Raw genomic sequence first — 25,226 nt, forward strand, 5'->3', positions numbered from 1 at the left:
CATTTAAGTGCTTTTTTACTGCCAACCACAAAGAGAGGGAAATAACTGGTGATGAATGGTACCCCCGAAAAGCATTCATTTTCCTCTTCGGAAGAAAAAGAGAGGAAAACAGAAGGAGGAGGGGGGGCAGAGAGTAAGATGGAAGGTAAAGACAGGATGGGATTTGGGGGGGGGGCAGTAGACATGGTGAATATATTTTCTTACTTCACTCAAGTACAGTGACAGGGCGAAATGTGACAAGGAGGCAGCAAGAGGAGATGCATCGATGGCGGAAAGTTAACCTTCACCGTTCCTCTCCTCTGAACATGCTGCTTCTATCAAAGAGCAGCAGCCAAAAAGGTCACAGCGATCACAGCTCTAATCAGCTAATTATGAAAATGAGGCTTGTTTCACCTGCCGAAGAAGCTCAGCAAATGGCAGCTCCATCACTCCACAACTCAGGATCAGGTCCCCTTAAGTTTATTTTAATACATTCTGTTCTTTGTGGCAATAATGAATTATATGCGAATTATAAGAACTCGGGAGGCGAGTGAGGATGTAGAAAGCGTAGGTGGAGGGCTTACGGGCTCCGCTGCTTGTACTGGTGTTGATGGCTTCATTCCACTGGTCGGCGCTGGACACAGAGAAGGAGCGCTGGTGCATGCCATCTTTACTGCCGCCAAACGCCGACCCGCCCGTTTGGAGGGATGTGCTGCTGTTGGAGTGAGAAGCGCCTGGAAAATAAAAAAAAATTAAAAATTAATGCTCGTTTCTTATTTTGCATACAGCTGTTTGAATTCTTTACTTGCAGGATTGTTTTCTTCAAGCTCAGAGGATAATGATGTAATTGAGTTAACAGTTTTAGGTAGTTTCTACTGCACTGCAACACTGCTGCCACCCTATTTGTGCACATATCTCTGTCAACCAACCCCCCACGCACACACACGCGCGCGCACACACACACACACACACACAAAACCCTTCTCCCTCCGCCTCTGCCTCTAATTAGCCCTTAATTAACAAGATACACTCTGAACGCTAATTATCTCGCCTCATCCCTCTGACTGCCACATCGATCTCCACTGGCGTCAGCAGGCGTTCTCCCCCTAACTTCCAATCAGGCAAGCCACGGACGCCTGGCTCTCTTTACTAATTCATGGGCTAGGCTGAACCATGTGGGGTCCTTCCCTCCTGCTCGTGAGTAGCTCCTACAACACGTCCTAACTACTCTGAAAAACTCATCGATATGCTTCCAGTCATGTGAGCGGAATCAGATTAACTGTCGGAGGTGGAAAATACAGCTCCGACAGTTAATCTGATGAATGGGAATCTCTCATGTGACATGAAAATATGTTCTAAAAAATAAATAATAAATAAAAGTAACGGAAAGTAAGTGCTACTTAAAAGTAGCGTGGGCGTCTAAAAACAAGATCCTTTTCACAGCGTTTTTGCCATAAAAACACACACACACACACACACACACACATGCTGCATGACATTGTAAAAACAAGTCAGTTTAATAAGGCCAATAGATATCACACTGGCACTTAGAAGGTTAAAACATCAGAGGTTTTGTTATGGAAATCAACACAATTTTCTGATTTTCTTGACAAAGCTTCCTCATCTTACAGGTAACACACATCAAGGCCCTTTATTTAATAATTACAAGAGAATATCAGTTTCTGATTGAGGTGACAATAACAGAAAATATAGTGTGTGGCTCGTGTGTAAAGTAAACTAAGCGGCACGGGTGCTTGTTAGGATAATATGTCCTACTCATTATCTAGAGTAATAAGTGTATCAAATTCACATAATCATGTCTAATTAGTATCAGTAATTATCTTGTTGGGCCCAGGAATATTAATCTTCAGGTCCCAGAGGGGAGGGAGCAGAATCGCAGCAAGAATGGGAGAGAGAGCGAGGGAATCATGCTGAGGAGCACCGACTAAATTAGCATGCTGAAATCAGAGCGGAGGAGGAGGAGGGGGGGAGGAGGGGAGGGGGAGAGCCTTGGAGTAGGAGAATTGAAAAGAAAATGTGAAACTTTGTTTTCCAAAAACGTGCCGCATAAATTATATAGTTTTTTTTTAAAAAGCTCTGACTTCTATACATTTGCTCTTGGTAAGTGTTTTTTTATTATTATGTGATTTTGGACAGCAGTGCACCACTGCATGTTATTTCCCAGAGCCAACGTTAGTGTTACTGTTTAAAGTTAGAGGCATTTGTAACAGAAAATCAATTTTTCCACTATTCAAAATGTGTTTTAATTCACAGAGTGCAAAGTTTCACTCTGTGATACCTTAAAATAGAGAGGAGAGGGGGGGGGAAGGATTAGATAACTCCAAGGCAACTTCGATTGATATTTAAAATTCAACAATCATGTCTAATTGTCAAATTGGATGCTAATGATTAATGAATTATACATGGCTGTATCCATTAGTCCCCAGAGACCACTCCTGCATAAAGGGGAGGATAATGTAATTACAGTGGAGAAATAATCAGCTTGTGGCATTAAAAGAACACTGTACTCAAAGCTCCAGCCAGGCCCGACTCCTTTACATTTTATAGATTTAACAGTGGCACTACGGTGGACTGACAATGACGAAACATTATGACTGAAACTGAGATTCAAGGGATTAATACTCAATTGGAAATCTCTCACACGGATTTTGGTGTCATAGACAATACAAAATATTAGTAATTAATGATTATTGACAATATAACTGGATTTATTTTGAATTGTGGGTGAACCAAAACCCCAGTTTGAGGCCTCATTCTGTCCAGTCGCTGTTTAAGTCTCTATGAAAAACCATTGCAGCCATTTATGTTGACATTACATGAAATATAAACAGTAAAATAAGCAAATCCGGATGAACAAAGACTGCTTAGTTCTAAATATTAGACTACTGGGATGTTACATTTTTTGCCCAGCTTTATTTGTTTGACAGCTTTCCTCATTAAGCTTAGAATAATAGCATTTCTATAGATTAAACCACCCTTCTGCACAGTCATTAAAAATACTGTGCTATGTACCATAATGATCTACTTATATTATTACATTATAATTTAATTTGTAATGGGGCATTATTATACTGGAATATTGCTATCTGTTAGACTATAATTCTTTTACCACTGCATCTACTTATTAAAAAAATATCACCAAAAAACAAAACAAATTGCTACTTTTCTTCAACACATTCTGACACTGATTCTCTTATAAAGAAAGCACGCTAAACATTTAACTTTTGTTCATTTCCTGCTTAAACTCTTCACAGAAAAAAACCCACTGTGGACTTTATTGTCATGTGTAAAAAGAGATAACAAAAGCCATATAGTTTCTACTGCAGGCGATCCAAGGCTCGGGTGTTAAGTACAGGCGATGGATTAGCGGGGAGCAGCTCTGCCTTGCTTCTCATTTCTCTTTAGGCCGGGCCGTCAGTGGGCTGATGAGCCGTGACGAGGCCTGACCCCTCCGTGGAGTTGTTCCCATTATGTACAAGTAGTGGGATAATGAAGCATTCATGCTAATGTGGGCCGAGCAACACATCATCTGCGGCTGTGTAATCCACCACCACCATCATCATCATGACCAACGCCCAGACGTCCCCCTTCGCCTCTCATACTGCGGCTCCTAATCCAATCACAAGTCACTACAGCATTTGCATTCAGACTTATGCATTTTATACAATGATTTCTTAAACTGTACGCAACAAATTAACATTAAAATATTGATTTTAGCCCTTGTGTATGAAAGTACAGCCTGTATTATCTTTGGAAATAGACATTTTTACGGATGCTTTCTTCTCCATTTCAGCTCCTTTTCAGATTCCATCTGATGACGTCTATTTCTATTGACAAAACAGATCTCGATACGAACAATTAACTCTCTCAGTGGATCTCAGAGGGATCCCCAGCAGCACTTCCGTGTTGCAATAAAGCAACTTTAGAGAAACAACATTCACTTTTAGATAATTAAGCTAAGCACATTTGGAATATGGGAGATGGTTTTCGCTTACCCAACAGGGTTGAGGGATTCAGACTGAAGAGATTGGGAAATATTTCAACGTGCCGAAGTTGTTACTGGCCTGTTAGTTAGGGAGTGTGTGGTTCTTAGTTCTGTAGCACTATATAAGCTGGAGACAAATCATGGCGCAGAGCTGGGAGGGAATGGGCGAAACACTTTTCTCCTTTTCCTCCCTTGTGGTGAGCGCATCTCTCCCTCCCAGAGGATTGATTAAAAGTGACTGGGCCCATTAATACTTTGATACAATGTATCTGTCGCTGGTGACACGGCAGGACGCATGTTAACAGGGAGGATCATATTTAAAATGGTTCCGCTCAGCACCCAGCAAAGGAATTAAACCTGGCCGCTTGGCAAACTCGCGGGCGCGTGCGTTCCCACATTTACTCTCTGTCTTCTCAACCTCTCCTCTTCATCTTCCTATCTCCCCCCATCCACTCTGCCCCTCCTTCTCCCGGTTGCTATCCCTCTTCTCCCAGTGATTATAAAGGTCTTTAGATCTAAGGAATGAATGAATTACCAAAGGCAAAGACAAGGCTTGTGATTTGGACGCTGTGAATGAAAAATTACCCCTTTGTTCCCTTCATCAATTGCATGTCTAATGAAATCAAAATCCCGATCGCATAATCAGAAGAGGGTCCTCCACCCGGAGAGAGACCTGATGTGATTTGTAACCTTTCTTTTCCTAAGTGGAGATTAAGGCAAATCTCTCTCACATTGTTCCCTGATGCAGACATAGATGAAAACTGAAAATGTTGGGAATTCATCATTGATGAGTCTTTTCCAAGAAATGATTATCAGGTGAAAACAACACTTTTGCGTTAACAACAAGAAAGAAAACAACCCAGTTGGTGGTGGGTTTTATTCTCCCCAAAACCTTATCTGGCCTGATTTTCACCGCCCTTCGTCCACTCAGACGACTCTCCTCAACCCTGCACTCAAGGTCAACACTTTGCAGGATGACACAACCTTGATCTCCTGTCCTGCGCTCTGTAAACTCCTACATCTTTCTGCTTGTGACTGATTAACTCATTCAGCTGTGGCAGCACCTTGGCCACATTTGAAAGTAACCTGCCCGGACAGTCCTAACGGTCCCTGGTGGCACATCTTTGGCACTGAACCCACTCTCAGCCAGTTAGCTTTAGCCTGAATGATGGAAACAATGTGCCCATTTCACAGCTGACGAAGGACCCCACCTCCCTTCGGGGATCACTCTGCTAATTAGTATTAATTACTCTTAATCCTAACCCCTAAATCCAATCACGGGCTTCCTCTCTATACGGCTGCCAGACTCTCAGCAGCCTCCAGTGGTACTGCTTGCTGAGAGAAGAGCTCTATTTTTAAGCCTGAAGGTGGAAAAATCCTGGCACGATGCTCAGGACTAAACTGCTTGCTGTCTCTGTGACCACTACAGTACCACAGAGGATGGAGAATAAGTAGGTCAGTGACTTAAAAGACAACGATAAACAACTGTTTCTTAAACATGGTTGCAGCATTTACTTGAACACAACTTGCGATTCCCTGTTCAGTAATATAGAGAAGTAATAGATTTGTCATAGATGCTCATTAAGTCATCAGTGTGTATACTACACGGCAGCTAATTTGCATATATGAAACATACAGAAAGATAATTAACCTGTTGGGAGCCATTTTTGTGATTAATCGCAAACAGAGGGCAATATAAAATTAGTAATGTAATAAAAGCCTAATTGAGTAACCATTACATATTCAAGGTATGATTTATTTCTTCTAAGAGCCTGAAATGTATATATATGATCTCTCTTAACTTAAAAGTGTCCATGCTTTTAAATTTACCAGCATAAGTGAGTGTTATAAATGTGGCACTAGCCTCAATACCATGGCTAAAATTGCAACTTTTATGATTAAGCTGGATCAGTAGATTATATAAATATACAAATCATTTCCCAATAGACTACATTTTGGACACTCCGAAGTCCAAAGGATGAAGTGAAGGTTGTACTATGGCAACAACAAAATAAAAATACTTGATGACTAGAACATGTTTTTTGAGATTTGTCCAAAACCACAATGATGTAAAAAAAGTCATAATAAAATTTTTTTTAAAAAGCTTGCACCACCATATTTGTAGTCTATCTAAGGGTGTTTTCACATGTGCAGTCCTACACTTTGCTCTAGTTTATTTGAGCCCAAAGCTGAGAGAACGGTGCAGGTTTAGATCTAGATGAGCAGAATGCATCAGGTGTGCCAGCTAACTATACCAAAACTGCAAAGTGTGCCTCTCTTGATACATTAACATTAACATTACTAAGCTGTATAAAGTTTTTAAACATAAAATATTAAATCTGAAATCTGCAAAGCTGAGCAAACTATGAGCTCCTCAAATAATTAGACTTTGCTCACATTTGTGCTCTTTGTACAAAAGTGCAGTGTGATGTAAGTGTAGTGGACGCAGAGCAGGGAGGAAGAGGGTGATACCGTCATTCATGTTGTGACACAGCACCCTAAAATTATTAATCCTATCGTATCATAACTGTTTATGTGAAAAAAGAGCAGAAATTCTGCCCATTGGACAAATAATGAAGCAGGGATTCTGACCTGTGTTTCCTATGCCCAGCTGCAAAGTGCTGCGGTCCTTGGTCAGCCCGTTGGTTTTGGGACTAGCAGTGGGGGCGACGGTGGCCACTGCTCTGGGCGGTCGCTTCCCAGGCACCTTAACTGTTGTCCTCAGCAGGTCTATCTCTTTTCCGTGCACGTTCTGCATGTAGTCCTACAGGAAGTAATAAATAAGAGCATGACAATTGTATCAAGCAGCCTTCACCCTACACAAGCTTGTATTTCCAGATATATCCCACAATTTACCTACTTGATTACAGTCTGTGGACCAACAAGAATCCAGGAATTATAGAAGAAAAACAAATTAAAAGACTATTCAATTTCCATCCCCATTAGTCACAACCCATCTTAGACCTTCCACTACGGCTGCGTGATAGTGGGAAAATGATTGTAAAGCCATTATACATCACCTGTGCCCACGCCGTCTCTCCAAATAGCGAGATGGTAGGCTTAATGAATGCAAACTGTCTCATTCTCTTTCAATTTGGTCATTTGATTTGGTTTAAAGCGACTGCCGCCCAAATGTGGGAAGCCAAGGTGAAAATCATTGGGCTCAGCAGAAAAAGATCCAGATAGAGGCGAGCTCGGCCTTTGCCGTCCCCCCACCGGCTCCTCTGCTTTATTACCGTGTCATAAAGCACTCATTTCTTTCCCAAGCCTCCTCGCTAATTACCCAGTGAGCGCTCTCATTTCATTTTATTGCTGGAATTAACAGCCAGATCGAAGCGTGCAAAGCTATTAAGATGTGTGATTAAGCCACATTCAATTAGTTTCTACAAACAATTTAATTGATGTAGCAGATAGAATTAACAGAAGGTGATTGTGTGGATGGCTTGGCTGACTGCGAAATTAAAGGTTCCCCTCTTTCACTCTCAGGCTGCCTCCCTCCCTCGCGCCTTTCCTCAATCTCTCTCTTCCCCCCTTTTTTCCCCTCCTTTTCTTACTCCTTCTCTGCTCCACTGCTCAAAATGAGCTTGAGCTAATGTAACTGTCAGCCTTATTTCACCTCCCTCTGTAAGTCAACAGATTCATAGATTCATAGATTGCCCCGATGACCTGTAATAGCTGTAATGATCAAGAGATAGCCTGTTCAGTCAATTACATACATCACTTTAGCCTGGCACCGCTCTACTAATAACTGCTTGTAAATTAAACCACTAACACAATGTCAGAGTAAAAAAGACCACACACAGGGTTCATGTCTAACCACTGGGCCCATTTTCAAAGTTTGAGTTGTCTCATTAGAGACAAGATGCTGAAAATATCGCTCATTTCATGTGGCCGAATGATCTAGACATGCCGAACGCAAGGCTGGAAGAATCAGAGAGTGATGGAGGGAATCCGAGGGCAGAGACGGGCATTTCTGAGTGGAGCACCGGGCTCTTCAGCTGTCTGCTGCCAGCCAGCCGAGTGTTTAAGAGGTATTAGCAGCCCAGCGGGACTCTGACAAAGATGGATGTGGGAGGCTGGTCAGGCTCTGCTGCCATGCGGTGAGAACCATTATAAATACAAGCCAGCGTGAGGCCTGGGCGCGGCAGGCACGCAGCAGCACAGCCATGTCTCCATTAGCAGACACCGTGGATTGGCACCACAGGGTGGGCAGAGATGACCACTAGGACACCCCGTTTTTTAATACTAAGCTCAAAGTCCCAGGGTTTGCTAATATGGCCGTTACGTTACACACAGCAATAAGTCTCTGTTGACATCGTGTGCATATGTGGTTGCAATCCAGTTTCCTACAGCAATGGTGGCAAATGTAATCGCATCAAGAGAATCGTGCTCAGCGGTTACAAAAGTCCTGCATTAAAAAAAATCCAGCAGCACCCACGAGTACAAACAGTGGTGTAACAAACCCATAAAGCCGAGTGGAAAAGAAATAGCAAAGGAAGGAGCAAAAGTCTGTGTGTGGAGGTGGGGGGGACTCACATGTAAACTGGGGTGGTAAGTGAGGACGCCATTATCACACAGTGTGACATATTTCTTTTTCCACTCCTTGTTGAGGGATTTGCCACTTCGCTTCAGAAGGATTCCCTGTAAGAGACAAGCCATCACGGTGAGCATATGCTCCTCTCAGAGCAGCGCGGTCGATGATATGAGCCATTATGGATGTTAAATACCATAAAACAGTGCTGTTATTGTTATTACAGATTTGTTATTGCGCTTTCATGGAGAATTTTCTTGGAGGTACACCATAAAGCAAACAAACATCATATTAAATGACAATTATGAAACAGTATGGAAGTAATTACATTAAAAACAGTTTGGCAATTACCTAACAATTGCAATTAATCTCTTTCTGTTATAGCTCGGCGGCTGACAGGTTTAATGAAATGCTGCTTTTGCTTCTGCGCCCTTTTGAACCTACAAAGTTGGACAAGTTCCTCTGCTATAGGGACCATTCAGAAACAGAGACAATCCAATTTGCCAGACCTCCTCCCTGCATTCATGCACATAACATGCTGAACTCTGGAAGACCCCTCAATCCTGGGATTAGAGAGTGTGATCTACCCTCTTCAAAGCCCACTCATCTCTTATTCTATTCAACTTTATCTTCTGGGGCCTTTTAAGGCCTCACAAGGTTTCCTTATCTGTTTAGTAAATCCACTAGTAAACAATAGAGTTCCACTGCTGGAGGTGACCAAAGGCTGCTGAGTGCAAGGGCCAGGAGGCTCTCTCTGAGGTTAAATAGTGAGGAGGGGCCTGCTTAATTAGGGGATTAAGTCGGGGCAATGTTTGTGCTTTTACAGCCCGGCCCTGTGTGTGTGTGTGTGTGTGTGTGTGTGTGTGTGTGTGTGTGTGTGTGTGTGTGTGTGTGTGTGTGTGTGTGTGTGTGTGTGTGTGTGTGTGTGAGAGAGCTGAAAAAAGGGGGGTCAAAGGGGTAGTGTTTTGCTAGTAAGGACCATCCCGCAGGCTTTAATCCTGATTAACACATCAGGAAGAGCTGACCCTCGGTGACCTGGGCACCAGGCTGTTTGCCGACAATCATCTTAATCCAGACCCTGATTCATCTGCCACGACCCTCCACCCCCCACAAATGAATCCTGACTGTCCTGACAACTGGGCTGTACGCTGGTGCTCATAAGTACAGGCTTCATATCCTATCAACAAATCTGCATCCGAAATAATTGAATTTTACTTTACAGAGTAGAAATAACATTTTTATAATGAAAAAAAGAAAATCCAAATGTAAGCTTTGAAAAATGAGGGAGCAGGCCGGCTCTGTCAGATCCCGTACCACTGGGTACAGCCTGTTGTTTATTAAGATGAAGTATTGCTGAATTACTTGTACTGGAATACATTTAAGAACCCATAAGTTTTCAGACAAGATGAATAAAAAATGAGAACAATATTTTGAAACCATTTAAAGTTTTGATGGAAAATGAGGACAGGGAAAACACAGGCCATTAAATTAGAATTTAAACTATATATATTTTTTAATATTCAAAAGCCACTGTTAACCCTTTTGTAACTATTCATACTTGAAGAGGATTTTTTGTCCAGGAAGAAACTTGTGTCCTTTTGATCGATTAGTTGCTGACTGCCCGGGCTCTCTCTCAATATGGTCAATAAAAGAACTGTAAACACTTTTTAAACGTGTCTTTAATCATACAAAGTAAATGATGCAGTCAGAGGGCCTCTAGCAACTTTATAATGCATGTTTTACAAGCAAATATGTTCCTCATCTTGTGGCCTTACTGAACCATACACAAATCTATACACGCAATCAGTGTGGAGCTTCAAATTATTCATCAGAGCCGTGAAGCAGATCGATAAAGATGCTAAGGCAATTATGCGAAAATCTACGCATGCACACTAATTCTTCTGTTATTTTATGTGAACAGTTGCCCATTACGACTGTGATAAATATCATCATAGATCAGGTCACTTTCAATAACTGGAAGCCTGACATACGATTTAATTGAATTAATCATCGGGGCTCTGTCTCAGATTAGAAAATGGGATAGTGTGACATCACGAGGAGAGGTGCGGAGTCCAGCGCTTCCCCTCGACACTGACGCACACATGAGGGTGCGCGCGCGCACACAAAAGGATGAGTGTGTCAAGCTTGTGCGAAACAAGGAAACGGGCCAGTTGTCAGACGCGCTCTCTGTGTCCACACAATTGTGATATCTACACAGAGGAGATAGTGTCTTTCTCTCCTTTTGTCAGATTACCAGGAGGAAAGCTGCAAACTGCCACTGTGGCTGACTGATAGGCCGGCCCTTTGTGACACACCAGGAGAAGGGAAAAAAGTGTGTGTGCTGGTGTGTGGGGGGTGAAGAGCTGCTGACGGCTCCTCAGCAGTGAGTGCATTGTTATCCTCACTCACTATTTTTATAGATAGAAAGTGCGTGTGTGTGTGTGTGTGTGTGTGTGTGGGGGGGGGGGGGGGCATGCAATGTGTAATTTGGCCTGATGGTGTGAGGGTGAGGGGTGGGGGCGCGGGGAGTAGTGGTAATTAAGCTCGCATTGATGCTTTGATCTCCTTGATTGTGCATTTCACTGGCCTGGAGATCAGCTAGTCAGTCCCCCTCCACATGCCTCCCCCACCACCACCACACACACACACACACACACACACACACACAAAAACACTCCATCTGTCCCTCCACATCTGTATGTGAACTGCATCCCTACCCATCCAAAAGAAGGAGTGTTTTTTTTTCTTTAGATAAAGCATCGGTTCTGATCTTGCCAAAAGTGGCTGCGATACTCAGGGAAATTGGCTGCGCACTTTAGAAAGGAGGTCCCACTAATGCACGGGCTAAGACTGAAAGAGTTTACACTAAAGATTGCTCTGAGGGGGATTTCGTTTAATCTGTGAAAATCAAACTCCTGATCACCTGTGGACTAATGAGCGTCTGCAGGGAATTACACAGATCTACAAAAACGCAGCCACTTCGCTGAGACCTAAATTACATCTTTGTAGAACAGCCATCATGAAGTATTAAACATTTTTAAAGGAGTTTTTAGCTGTTCTCAAGCTGCTGTTCTCAGACTCATAATTTGAACTCGTATTGCTGAATAAAAAAATAAATAAAAAGCCTTATCCATTACACAAACAACTATCGTTGCCCACGGAGTGATCACCTCATAGCCAACTATTTCTACTTTAAACACAAAGGAACGTTTTTGATTAAGAAAGCATCACCCTGCCATTATTTCAGCTAGACCCAAAGCCTTGGCAATTTTCTCCCACAGGGAACGAGGAGGTCTGGCAAAACATTTTCGAAAGAAAGGACAGTGTCCTCTATCAGCTGCAGGTAAAGATGATAATACAGGAATGCTGACCTATTTTCAAAAGCCCTCATATAATCAGGAGTGATTACTAATGAATGTACCATTTACTCCTCCTTACAGTCGGACCTTTAGAAAGGATTTAGAAAACGCTTTATTCGGTGGTTTGCTGCTGTGCATCTGTTCCATTCACTGCAGCGTGTGACTAAAACAAATATAATATAGGGAAACAATAAAGAAACACAGGTACAAAAAAAAATCAATAAATAATGACAAGATTTTTTAAAACAAACCAATATTAGACTAATATTCCAGCAGTGTTTGTGTAATAATCATTACCATTAAAGCTGTAGCATTTTTACCATGGCTCAAAAAAATCAAATAAAATGCCTATTGGGACAATATATAGATATGAATGAATGAACTAAATATTAGTTCAGCACAATCAGGAGGAGTCAGTGGTTCAACTACAAGATGAGACTGACCCTAAATAATGTTCTGAGATCCCGTAAATATTTGTTTAGTAGCCACAGTCAAAACAAGATATATCCTTTAAGGAACAGCTGAGGAAAAACACAAAAATCTTTATTATCCACTAACAAGCCTTAAACTGTGACTGGAAAATTGCAGTACACAAAGTTGGATGTTTTTTTTAAATATAATCTATAAATTTATAGTTGCTGCTCAGAAAAATCACACATCAAATATTAATGTTGATTTCTTTTTTTCCTGACAGATCGTGTCATTTTCTGAGAACAAAATGACCCAACAATGGTCAAAGGTAACCAAACTCATCAGTTCTCCAGGGTTTAAAATTTCCGCCTTAGGTTTTTGGAAGTGTACACTTTGATAGGTGTGTGTGTGTGTGTGTGTGTGTGTTTTCCATATCATAGTGGTAGTGGTGCCTGCTTGTAAAGCATTTATTACATTGGGTTGTGCTGCCATCTAGTGGATTTTGTAGCATACGGCTTTTCTCCAAAATCACTGAATATAAAATTACTTTAAACCTCTACTCAGACCAAAGAAGCCATACTTACCACAGGAACTGTGGGAAATGTAGTTAAAAAGGGTTAGTAAGACTGCTTACCTGTTTGATAGGTATGGCCCTTCCACTGCCTATGCTGTCTGTTTTACTGTCAACGCTCTTTGCTTGTTCATTGGCTTTCCGTGACTGCAAGGAAACAAGAAAGTCAGTCAGACACCGAAGCGACGCACAGAGCACGAGATGGGAGCCGTGGGGGTATGAGGAGAATTTGGGTGGGGTCGTGCGTGTTGGGGCGTGTGTGCGTGAGGGCAAGAGACTGGGGGTCAGAGGGTGTTTGGAACATTTGCTGTAAACTAAGCGTTGCAAAATAAAAAATAGTCTCAAAAGAAGCCTCAAATTAACAGACAAGCAGACCAGCGGAACAAACAGCATTAACACCGACGTGCAAGTCAAAAAAAAAAGAAAATAAGAAATTTAAAGAAAAATAGAGACCAAACCAAGACCACACTGGACACATCTCAACACAGAGGAGACCAGAGACGACCACACATTGAGTCATGACTCAGCCCTGAAACCCTTTGGTAGATCCTTCCCTCTGTCTGAGACCCAGAGCGGGCCCTTAGTGGACCTGCAGACCACCTGCTGCTGTACCCACTGCAGCATCAGCTGTGCCTTTCACATAGTCAAATAATAAGTGCTTGTATAGCACGATCAATATGTTAAACGTCATAACAGGTTAGAAAGGAAAGAAAGGAGAGTGGTTATTTTTCTTTCTCTCTTTTTAAAAAAAAAAAAAAAAAGGCTTTGGTAGTATTTCTTCCTCCAGCCTGCAAAACCTAGAAGGACACAAAATCAATCTGCCAAAGTCAGACAATTTAAGTGTAAGAGAAGTTAAAATACATCAGCATTAAAACTCCCGGGAATGCCTGTGGAGAGGGGGGGGGGAACCCAGTGGTACAGCGACTGAAACTTGACATGAAACAGTTTAATCATAACCTTCCCACCCCAACACAAATAAAGAGATGAGGTACAGGTAGGGACAGACATGAGTGTGTATGGTCTCACTCAGAACATGAGAGATGTCCAGTCACCAATGGAAAAGAGGTAGTCTGAGTTCAAGTAAACCAACTCTGGCGTTTATATTTTTTTCCAACATTTTATTTTTTTTTATGATGACTTGTTTAGCTTCTATACAGACACCATACAAAGCAAGTCACAAAGTCACTTCAAAATATTCAACAGATTGAGCCAAACATTGCAGTTCCCACAAAATATAGGATGGACAGTTATTTCATATATTCCTTATATGTATGTACTTTTTATAGAGTACCATTGTAAATAAAATACAATACAAGATATACAGCAGTCTATATTTTTGTCAATCCATTCATGATAGAAAAGCGATTATGCAAGAGTTCATAATCTCTGTACCAAACCTAAACCGAGGAAAATGAAAATAAATTAAAAAATAAATTAAAATTGAATCTGCAAAAAAAAAAAAAAAAAAAAAAAAAAAAACCCCAACCCAATAAATTAAAAATAAATAAAAGGAAAATAACTGTTAAGTTTAACTACATTCATACAAGTCGGTGCAACCCAGTTTCATTTGTTTTTCGTATATTATGCCTCTGTATTACCTCAACACCCTGACGATCTACACTAGTTTTTATGAAGGCCTTCATAAAATTTACCCCAAACTGCTTTAATCTAAAATACCTCTGCGCTAATACCTTTAGATCACATTTTCAACATCCATTCAGTACTTCAAAACGTCCTGGAAAAGGAGAGCGAGTCAAATAAAAACAGACCAAATGAATCGAGGAAAATCTAAAAGGAAAAAAACAACAACAACAAACAAACAAAAAAAGAACAACAACTTGGCACCTCTAGTCCTTGAGTCCTCATTTATGGCAAAAGGCAGCGTGATGTCATGTAAGGAAAAGGTTGTGTCCTTTAGGTGGCTGGGTAACAGTTCCAAAAGTGACTCGACTGTACAGCATGTTTTTTGTTTTTTTGTGTGGCGTGTCTGAATGAGAGCACGGGGTAGTGAGTAGAGGGTGGGGCAGGGCAAAAAAGGGGGTGGATGGGGCATTTCCACAAGAGTCCCTACAGTTTGTCTCATGCTGTGATATTAGACGGTCTACTCTGAGTGCGCTCAAACACTTGAGTGGACTCGACTTTAGGTTGCATTTGACGCAAAGTCCTACGTTTTCCACACGTTCTACGCATTACCCGAAATGCAATAGGGCACTGAGGGTAAAGCAGCAACAAGCTGAAAGTCCTCAACCAATAATTTCCTCTCTATCAGGACTGGCAAAGCAGGGGGACTCTTTTTTTTTTTTTCTTTCTTTTTTTAACCATCATGCTCTTCTAATTCGGAAGGAGTTGGAAAGCCCTTTTTGTTGAAGAAAGGTTGGAAACAGAAGCACAAATCTGCAAATATTAAAAAACAGTGTCAAATGAATATTGTTTGTGTTGTTGTTGGAGTTTTGTTTCACACGAGAAACAAGTTCAGGGACTGAAATACAGAATGGAGAAACACTGAATGGCGGACATTAATAAATGGGTCGAATGAATGATGGAATTAAGTATAAAAATGCTGTAATATTCATTTATATTCCTCAATAGTGTGCTTTTCAACACAAAAAGGGGACAGACAACCTGAAGACCTCAGGAAACCACAGACAGACTACAAAACACATTGTTTAGTTATTGACTATGGAAGCACTAGGAAAGAATAACGTGTACTGTGCTGACACCTAGTGGCCAATGACAGTTATGGTGGAAACTGGCTTGAAATGATTGTGGTTTGGTGATTTGTGAGGGTGGTGAAAAGACGGAGTGATAAGATCTTCTGATGTAAAGCTTTGAGTTTTATTTACTTACTTTAAAAAAAATCTAAATGTATTAATGCAAAGCACTGATCTATTTCAAGGGGCTTTTTCTTTTTACGTAAACCATATCTGGTATATTTGGAGCAGTATTATCTAAGTAAACTGCACAATGCAAAGGATTTTTCTTCATTTTTAAGAGTCCCAATGCCAGTGCCATGATTGTTACATGTGTTACTATTATCTCAGATTTATAACAGGACCGGACCTCGTATGTAGTGACTAAAGAGAGTCTATTGTTGATCTGCCAGAGCTCGTCTATCGATGACATTAAGGCATTTTTCTGGAGACCTTCTCTTGAGGCCTTCTGAGATCTGCTTTACAATCTACTCACCTACTTTCGAGATTGTGCCTGGCAACCTGCGATCTACCAGCAGAACTTTTTGTGAACTTGTAACACAGATACCAATTTCTTTTTTAAGACGTGCAAAGCTAGGAAAGGAACATCCTCGGCATTGTTGTGTTGATGAAATATTTTCTCTTTCTGCTGTTTTTCGTAAAATGGCAAGGAGGTTTTTGCAAAGCAAGTCTTCCTCTCCTGAGCCCATTGCTCTCTTCGAGTGTCACTGAAGAAATGTCGACATCGCCCAGTCAACTTTCCGTCCCTTCCTCCTCCTCCTCCTCCCTCCCCCTCCCTCCTCCCTCCCTCGGCTCGCTGCTCCTCAGAAGGTCATGAGCTGAAACTCCCGCTCGGCTTGCCACTCTGGCACCCACACTGGGTAGGTGGCGTGCTTCGGCATCTCCATGATGCGGACTGGGAGAGGCTCATTTCTCTGGTGGACATGGTTAGTCACTACCTAGCGGGGGGGAAGGGAGACAACAAGGGGAGCTAGCACACAGCCTGTACTGCTCGGTGGCCACAAAACCTGCGGCTCCCCAGCAGCTGGGGCAACAAGATGAAGGCGGTAGGACAAATAGAGGAGGGGAAGGGATAGATCGGGGAGGGTTAGAGAAGGAGTTGGTTAGAAAGAGAGGAGAGAGGAAATAGGAATGAGATGGGAAACAGGTGACAGCAAGAGGTGAGAGGGAGGTAGATTGGTGAAAGAAAGGGGATATGACTGGGAGGGAGAGGGAAAGGGGTAATCTCACATAGCCTGATCTGTCTCATAAAGCTCAAAAAGTTCTGCAGAGAAAAAATTTAAAACTTGGATACAAAGATGGCATGTGAATGAGACACTGGTTTCGCAGGGGAATTTGTTTTTCCCCAACCAGGGAACTTTAGAGAATAGTTTGTACTGATTTTAAAGCTTGCTGATTTGTACTTTTTTTGCAGACCTCCCTGAGCTTAAGGAGGCCCAGGTCCGGCTAAGCGAGTTTAGGAAAGGCTTAGCAGCAAAGAAGAAGGCTGGGAAGAGAAAAGGGGGAGAAGGGGAACAGGCTGGGTAGAAAAACATGGCAGAGGCTACAAGTAAAAGACAAGCTTAGGACAGCTAAGGAAATTAGAGTGGTTAGTGCACATATACGCTATCGGTTAGGGCAAAGGGCAAATGTGACAGGACATGGGGTAAAGAGCAGGCAGACAGGGGTGTCGGGATACTGGTGTGGTAGTTAATCTTAGCGATCGAAATCAAATGTAAAATGGGGACTCAGCAAGTTGATTAGTGGCCAGTTAGAGCACTTTCTGTCTGAAGCAGGGGTGCTAAGGGTGCCAGCATGCATTATTAGCAGCGTGTAAACGGGCCACAGGTTGGCTGGGATTTTAAAGTTTAGCTTGATCGGGGCAGGAGAAGTGGCATTGGCGGTTTTGTCGCTGCCGTCTCTCCCCCAAAAGGGAAGTCACTGCAAAGAAAGGATCTAGCAAAAATAAGAGGGGTAGGGGGAGGGAGGTCAAAGATTTAGACAGCGCAGAGGGCCCAGTTTGTTATGGGTGAGATGAGGAACTTAATTCATGTGCACTCACTACATCCAATTAGAAAAGAAAAAGGACATGAAAAGAGTTAATGTTTTTCTTCCACAGTGTTTATCTTTGATATTTGCTTTAAGGTTTCATTTTATTTCTTTATTTTTTTTATTTTTTGGTGCATTTCAGGGATTTAATGAGATTTATTTTGTCTTTTTCTCCTTTGCCCATTGTGCTGTGTGAACAAGACACTGTCTTTGCCTGCATTGAAGGCAGGAGAGGTGGCTTTTTTTATGCATTTTGAGCTACCTGTCTCCCTCTGGTGGAAAAAGTGCGCTCGGCAACATGCCTCCTAGTAGTGTGAGTGGGTGTTGCTTTGCATCAGCTGTCGCATACTTACTGTGAAAATGTTGGAGCGGCGCTTTGACTGCTTGCGGATGGGCGTGGGCGTGTTGGAGGCAGCGATGGTCTCAATGCGCATCTCCCGCTGACTTATGCTGGGGGTGGAGGGAACGGAGGAGGAGTAGTCGCTGAATGCACCCCCACCATTGGCCGCCTGGGGAGCGAGAGGGATTAACACGAACCGACAGAATCAGAGGAAAAGTGGGAGGAAAGAAGAGGAGAGAGGATAGTAAAAAGAAAAAAGGAAAAGAAAAAACAACAACAGGGGAGACAGAACCAGGTCAATTTAGGAAAAATATGATGTGGACAAAATTACCCACTCACTAACAATACAACCAATCACCATGAGAAGAATTACATAAACTGGAGATTTTTTACATATTCACGTGGAGGATTTAAGTGTGGGCTGTGAATATCTGGATCTTACCTGGTTAATGTGAACAGAGGGGATCGATGCAGCGGGGACTGATGAGTGGCTGGGAGAGTTTGGGAGTGATTTGCATGGACCAATAGAGAGCTGCTGCTTTTTCCTCATGGCCACAACCTTCTGGGCAACTGGAGGCAAACACACAGCAAGATACGGTCAACTAGTCCGGTCAGCCAACCTTGGGAGAGTTTTTAGGGATTTAGTGGGTTACACTTTGAGAATGTGAAACCCAGGATCACGTGTGATGATGCAGAGTAGCTCGGTTGCTGAGCAACAGTGGGAAACCTCAACGAATTCCTAGACAGAGAATTCCCGTTCTTCAACTTCAGGTTTAACAGGTGGTCTCTGCGACAGTCCAGAATAAATATGCCATTTAAGCCAAAAAATATAATGTTCATGGGAGTAAAAACAGAAATAAAATGAATTTTTATTATGTTTAACATTTATGGAGTTTAGGTTTTAGTAAAACACTTTAAGTTTTAGGGACATAACAGAACCAAAAGCCTCTTTCTGGACCCATAGCGCTCCCTTTTGAGCTTTTGTGTCAGCTGTTTCTGACACAAAAGTTTTTGTTTTAGTTCAGTGGTTTTAGTTCAGATGTCTGTTATGGTCACTGAACAAAACTGAGTGCCATCGAGGGAATGCGTCGGCTGATAGGTTGGTTACAATATTTACAACCAATCAGCACACGTCAGCGGCATCCTTGTGTTTTACAGACAAAAACTGACAAATAAAACTGACTGTTTTTATTTCGATTCAGACATCAAATCAAACACAAAAATATTATATTTATTAAAATTGAAGAACACTTTGGGGTTTTAGCTCAGTTCACTCACTATGAATCTCCTGAGACTCGAGCTCTTGTCTGAGATGCTTTTTTAAATTTCTCCCAGTTATTTAAGTAGTTGGACCTGATAAGTACAAAAACCAACTTCCTCTTTGAACAGGAAGCTGTTACTTCATTATAGATCCTCTTGTTATTAAACAAAAAAAAAAAGAGTATGTCCTCATATTGGCACAATGGGTATCTTTTACAGCATAACACAATAAAGTCATTGCTCAACAAAGTGCGAAAGTAAAAGGTGCAGAAAAGACTAGATCTAATCTCCCAATATGAGTGCACAGGGTCTAAAAGAGATTCAGGAGTGCCCAAATAGACTGTCCAAAACAGTACAATAAGATTAACAGGAATTGGCTCTGGCAAGCTACCAGTCTTAGACATGACTGTAAGAATGTGTTTCAGGTATAAACCAGCTACAGAATTATAAAAAGTTAGAGAAACAGTTCCACTTTGGGATATGCTAGTAGCAGACATAATTTTCTATTAGTTATAGTAAATAGCAGATTGATGCGTTTACTTGCATAGCTTTCTTTCAAAAGCTATTAAAGGTCGCATGTATGTAAAATTCTCCACTCTTTCTTGACAGCATTAGAGCAAGAGATAGAAGAAAAACTACATCAGGCATCTCACCTTGTGACTGCTGTAGATTTGGACTACAGCATCACAACATTCAGTCTTAATGCAATTCAAATGCCAAAAAAAGTCTTTGTAGAGCGCTAAAAGCAATGAAAGAAAACTAGCACTCCCAACTACGCACATTATCTAGACCTCCTCGGGCCATTTGTTTTCCAGGCAGGTAATAAGGAACATACTGCTTATGCATGTCTCCTGGGACAATAAGGTTACCAAGAAAAGTAATCATACAAAATGACTTGCTTTAATTTTTTTCTGTCATTCATGGAGCTCTATAGTGTGATGTTAGCCAAATGGAACTATTGTGTCACAGCCTGATTGGCTATGCTGGTGGTGGCGTAAACCGTTAATTTGCTGCACACGCGACTGGGTTGAGCGCGAGGCATCGAAGGAGGGAGGTGATGTTCGGGGCTGCGTGACGTGAATTAGCATTGAGGGAAGGGGAGATGATCTGAAGTCGTGCTGACAGCTGGGACCATAACGCCCGGCTGCCTGCTGCAGCATGGCAAATACAGAAAGAGGGTGCGAGTGATACTGGGCGACTTCTCCAGACAGCTTTTAATTATTTCAAATTGAGCTTCAGGAAGCAATTAAGGCAGGGGGGGGGAAGACAACGTGCCTGCGCATCAACAGTCAGTTAAATGCAAAGTGAACACAGCGTTACATATTCAGATGTTTTCTGAAGGGATGACAGCCTTTCAAAGGAGCTGCCGCCCGAGGGGAAAATGTGCCAGAGTTGAAGCAGCCGAGTTTCCAAATAACAGTTTCATGACTTCAATTATGGATTCAGGGAAAAACTCAAGAGTTTCCAGAAAGTTGAAAAAGAGACAATATACAAGATGGTGCTTTTCCGCCATTTATGCCGAACTGAATGAAGTCCACATTTACATGCGAGCCTTGATCATGAATCTAACTTCCACAATGACTAATTGCAGTACTGACAATCATATGTTACTGAATGTGAAATATTATAGTACTTTGCATGTAGCCTGAGGTAAAGAGAAACAGAGAAACAACTGTCATTATGGAAATTTCGACACAAATTCTTCTCGTCTTTACAAAGTTACACGGGAAAGCAAGGAAAATGTTGATCCAAGTTTATTGAGTTGATCCAACATTTTCCCATGTGAGGGAGCGGCATCACACAGTGGAGGCTGTGCATCAGGGGGAAACTGGCTGACATTGGCAGACTGGCAGCTGGACCTTCCAGGCTATAAAAATGTGCTTATTCCCTCAAACCTCCTGTTCCCTTCATTTTTTTTGCACCTTTCAGCACCTCCACAGCAAACAGGACACTAATAACTAACACTAATAATGCCGACTTGTGAGTTTCAGCTTTATTAAGTTACATTGGTTTTGAGAAAAACTCTTCTGTGAATGCCCTCCCTGCCAGTTTGAGCCAGTTCCAGAGGGTGTAATATAAGGGTTACACTAATTACTAGGCTCATAGTTTTGCAAATACAAGTTATACCAAATTGGACCGTGTTTCCTAAAATTGGAAGGAGGTGACAAGATTGCATATCTTAGTCGGATTCACACAAAATCCGGTATTTGAAAAACTGCAATTTAAATGTTTCTTCAAGAAACTGTCAAGAAATCCTAAGTGGAAGTCTGAGAGTGGAATTGAAATGAGGCTAATTTAAATGTTTTGCCTGCAATGGAACCTGGGAATAAGGCAATTTAGATGAAGGTCATTACAAACAGCAAAAATGTAAAATGCCTATCCAAAGTTTGCAACATTGTTCCTAAGCATATATCCTTACATTTGAAGAACTAGTTTATTCTAAAATTAGCAAATGCTGACAAGTGTTTGCTCTTTCGACTGACTGAAGCGTTGCAGGATAAACAACCTACTAAGTATATCGAACTAAAAGTGGGCTGTAAAATAAAACGTCATTACATTCAAGCTACGCTTTACACCTTCCTGTTTAACCTATCTGCACTTTTAAAACACCCCCTCTCACCGTCCTGGAAGACTCTCTCCACATTCAGGCCGTAGGTGGAGCAGGTCTCGTAGTACGTGCAGCGCTTCAGGTCATTTGACAACTTTCTGGCCCGTGAGTCATCAATCACTCTGGGGTTGGCAGCACTGATTGCATCTAGCAGAAGAGAGCAATAAAAAAAAAAAGATGTGGATCAAACATTTAATTCCATGAATGAAGCTGGCAATACCCAGTGTCAACAGCTTTCACCAAAAACCCCCACAGAGAAGTCCCGAATATATACTCGGAATCTGAAAGACGCCTACATATTTCCATATTTCCAAAACTGATGGGTACTGATGTGCAACAGCGTGCTTTGCTGGTGTGTTTTAATGATGTGTGGACAGCAACAGAGGTCCGTTTTGCACAAAAACAAATCGGCACTCAAACCACAAAAACTGTTTTGGTCTTCTCCTGACTTTTGTTGACATTAAGATATAAATTCAATATACCTCACTTATTAAAGAATAGCATATAACAGCTATAGTTTCATTATGTAAGAGGCAATAAAGAACATTTGTATATACATATCAGATGCAGGGCAAGCACCTTGTGTTCCAACGAGGACCATGGGGACCTCTGCTGTGTTCCTGTAGCTGGAAAGGCGCAAGAAGTAATTGTAGACCGTCTGGAAACTGATCTCATCCTCCAGGCTGAAAACGAAAACCACTGCATCCACCCAGGCAGCAAACTGAGGGCAGAGCAGAGGTAATGTGTTAAAGAAAAAAGCTACCACAAGAACATTTGCACAAATTAACGTTTGCATTATTATCGCTGATGCACTGACCACAAAAATATACTATTTTTTTTATTTTAAAAGGGATAATGGGAGACAGGGATGGAAACCATTATTTGTTTTAGCTTTTATGAATACATTTTACCTTTTAATAGGTTGCAGCACTTTTACTGTTATTGTACTTCATGTATATCTACACAAGGGGGCAGTGTAGCAACAATCTTAGGACACTGAAACATGTTTTTAGGCAAGATACCAGACCAAGGTGAACAGACTGAATGAATAATGATTACTACTGAATGCGTATCTGCTTTCTTTATCCCCACAGCTACCATAATACAGGAAAATGTGTATTTTCTGTGTCATCTCTATATATGTCAGAATTTCTGGATAGTTTATGATCCAACAGGGAGCAGAGCGAATCAATCTGATTCAACATCCACAGCAGGAAATAGGCTAAGCTGACTCCACAGTACTAGTAACGGTGACAATCAAGTGACAAACTATTCTCCTGTAATGCCCTCTTCTTTATTCAGCTTTTACGTTTGCCCAGACCCCCACAGGGACTGAATGGCAAATCGAGCTTCCAAACCACAACTGTGCTCAGCCTCCTGCGAGTGGGAACATAATGGAGGCCTTTAATTATGCCAGTAATTATACAGGCAGCTGACAACTGAGCTGCACTCATTTCTATTCCCTAATCTCGCCGAGCGTAATGCAAGCGTAAATCGGAGCTTTGCCAAGCCAGGCATCACTAGCCGCTAAAACAACTGCAGGGTAAATACACCGGAAACACTGAACCCTGTGAATGAAGCCACAAGCAAGTTTGTCTATATTCTCCGGGGCTGGTGGTTTTGATACTTGGGCCTTTAATTGAATCCGATTATTACATTTGAATCTTTTTAAATCCCTCATCAAATCTATGTAAGCTTAGCAACAGAAAATATTAATAACATTGCAGTTAGAAGAAAGACTCACGTGAGAGTTTATTTACTTTAAGGGTGCAAAGTAACTGAGTACATATTACTCAGTGTATAAAAAGATGTTGTGACTAGCCAACTTGGGGCCAATAAGTATAACCTGTGAACATAAAAAGTCAATTAATTTGTTTCTGATCACCAGGCAAATGGGTCCTGTTTCATATAAAGCCTTCTACCTGCTAAATGTGCCCCTGTGTGTTTGTTGCTAACACTGCTCAACTGGTGTTTAGTGCTGGGCTGTTTAGTATACACTGGGCTTATCACAGATTCTGCTTAAAACAGCTGCCTGCTGCAGCTGGAAACCATGCTGGTGAGAATGGGAAGAGTGAATCCTAATGTCTAAGAAGTGGGCAGTAGAACCAACGTTAAATCTGTGAGTTTGTAATTATGGGTGACCACAAAGCATGTATTAACTTTGTAACGCCAAGTGTATCACATCTGACACGTGTTTTTTAGACCTTTACATCAGTGTGATTTTTTTCTAACCCTAACCCCTTTTATATGTTGTTATTGGTTTAAGACAGGAGTGTCAAACAGAAATCTGGGGGCCAGAATCAGCCCAGTGAACACTTCAATCCCGTCCATTAGATGACTTTTGGAAGATGTTAAGTACATATGAAGTACAAATGTTAAGGAGGACATAAAGTTTGGACTTTTTATTATTCTGTTGTATTATTATTATTTAAAAATTAGTTAGATGGGTTAGCCAGAAGTTGGCCATCTCTGTGTGCAAATGTGGCATATCAGGGCACTTTAAGAAAGTCATCAAATTTCAAGCTAAAAAAATGACCTTTATGGTATTTTTACTGCTGTCAAATGGAAAAAAAACATAAATAAGGGTTAACTTTACTTTTTTTCTTATCTCACTAAAATTTAAGGAATCTATATTTGTTCTTTGTCCATGTCATCAAACACTATGTTTCAAGCTTGTGTTGCTGGAAGCCCGACTTTGTACAGTAAGGAGTGTGACGACCCCTGCCCCTTGTTTTCCCAACCCTTCCTTCATGTGTTCGAGAGCTTACGGCCGCTAGGCGACAAAAAGGTACCGTAGATGTCGTCACATTCCTCTGTGACCTCATGAAGAAGTCATCAGTTCAGATAAGTTTATAAGTAAAGCTCCGCCAGCTTTGAATGAGTCAAGCTCTTTGGACGTGTTCATTGGCCGGACATTACGTCATGAAACAACAGTTTTTCAGTTACAAAAACAGGTGTCCCATGAGTGCCAATTAGCCAATCACTGACATGGGCTGTAGTCAAGCTTTGTGCCACAACAGCGATATTAAATTTAAACGGCCAGTGCATGTTTGTTGTTGGCACCCCTGAGGCACAGCAGTTAAACGAAGGAACAGGCTAAACTCACGGTTTATGCAGCTGTATAACAGTGTGGTGCCATTAGCATGCATCAAGGTGGACTTGAAATTAGGTTACATTCATGGGGTGGGGAGGGGGGGGGGGGGCATGTTAGTCTCTCATGATTGGTTATGGGAAACTGAATCCTCCCATCTATGGAAATCGGTCTGAGTAGAGCCTTGTAGGAGTGAAGGTGGAAACAGGGTGTAACAAGGAGATTTGTCAGATATCATGCTTTGCTGACACAAACAGTGCCAGTGATCACAGGCACTCCCATAATTAAGTGGATTTACTTATTCTACTTCAAGTATAAATAATAAAGTAGC

General features: G+C 41.6%; 1 protein-coding gene across 3 annotated transcripts in view; it reads right to left on the minus strand.

Moving 5' to 3' along the window:
- Positions 1-25,226, minus strand: part of agap3 (ArfGAP with GTPase domain, ankyrin repeat and PH domain 3) — a 119,045-nt gene that overhangs the window by 32,490 nt on the left and 61,329 nt on the right. For 2 of the 3 annotated variants that reach the window (XM_004542806.4, XM_004542805.5), the window contains exons 5-12: positions 22,384-22,525; positions 21,817-21,951; positions 18,379-18,506; positions 17,950-18,105; positions 12,921-13,004; positions 8,522-8,626; positions 6,578-6,749; positions 564-713 (exon numbers count right to left, since the gene is read on the minus strand). In XM_004542806.4, coding sequence (XP_004542863.1) covers positions 564-713; positions 6,578-6,749; positions 8,522-8,626; positions 12,921-13,004; positions 17,950-18,105; positions 18,379-18,506; positions 21,817-21,951; positions 22,384-22,525 — 1,072 coding nt within the window. Of the gene's footprint in view, positions 1-563; positions 714-6,577; positions 6,750-8,521; positions 8,627-12,920; positions 13,005-13,605; positions 15,252-17,949; positions 18,106-18,378; positions 18,507-21,816; positions 21,952-22,383; positions 22,526-25,226 lie in introns of those variants that run through there. The other variant, XM_076877155.1, reaches the window with a different exon arrangement.

The sequence above is a fragment of the Maylandia zebra genome, linkage group LG18 (assembly GCF_041146795.1).
Source record: "Maylandia zebra isolate NMK-2024a linkage group LG18, Mzebra_GT3a, whole genome shotgun sequence".
In the NCBI taxonomy this organism is placed as follows: domain Eukaryota; kingdom Metazoa; phylum Chordata; class Actinopteri; order Cichliformes; family Cichlidae; genus Maylandia; species Maylandia zebra.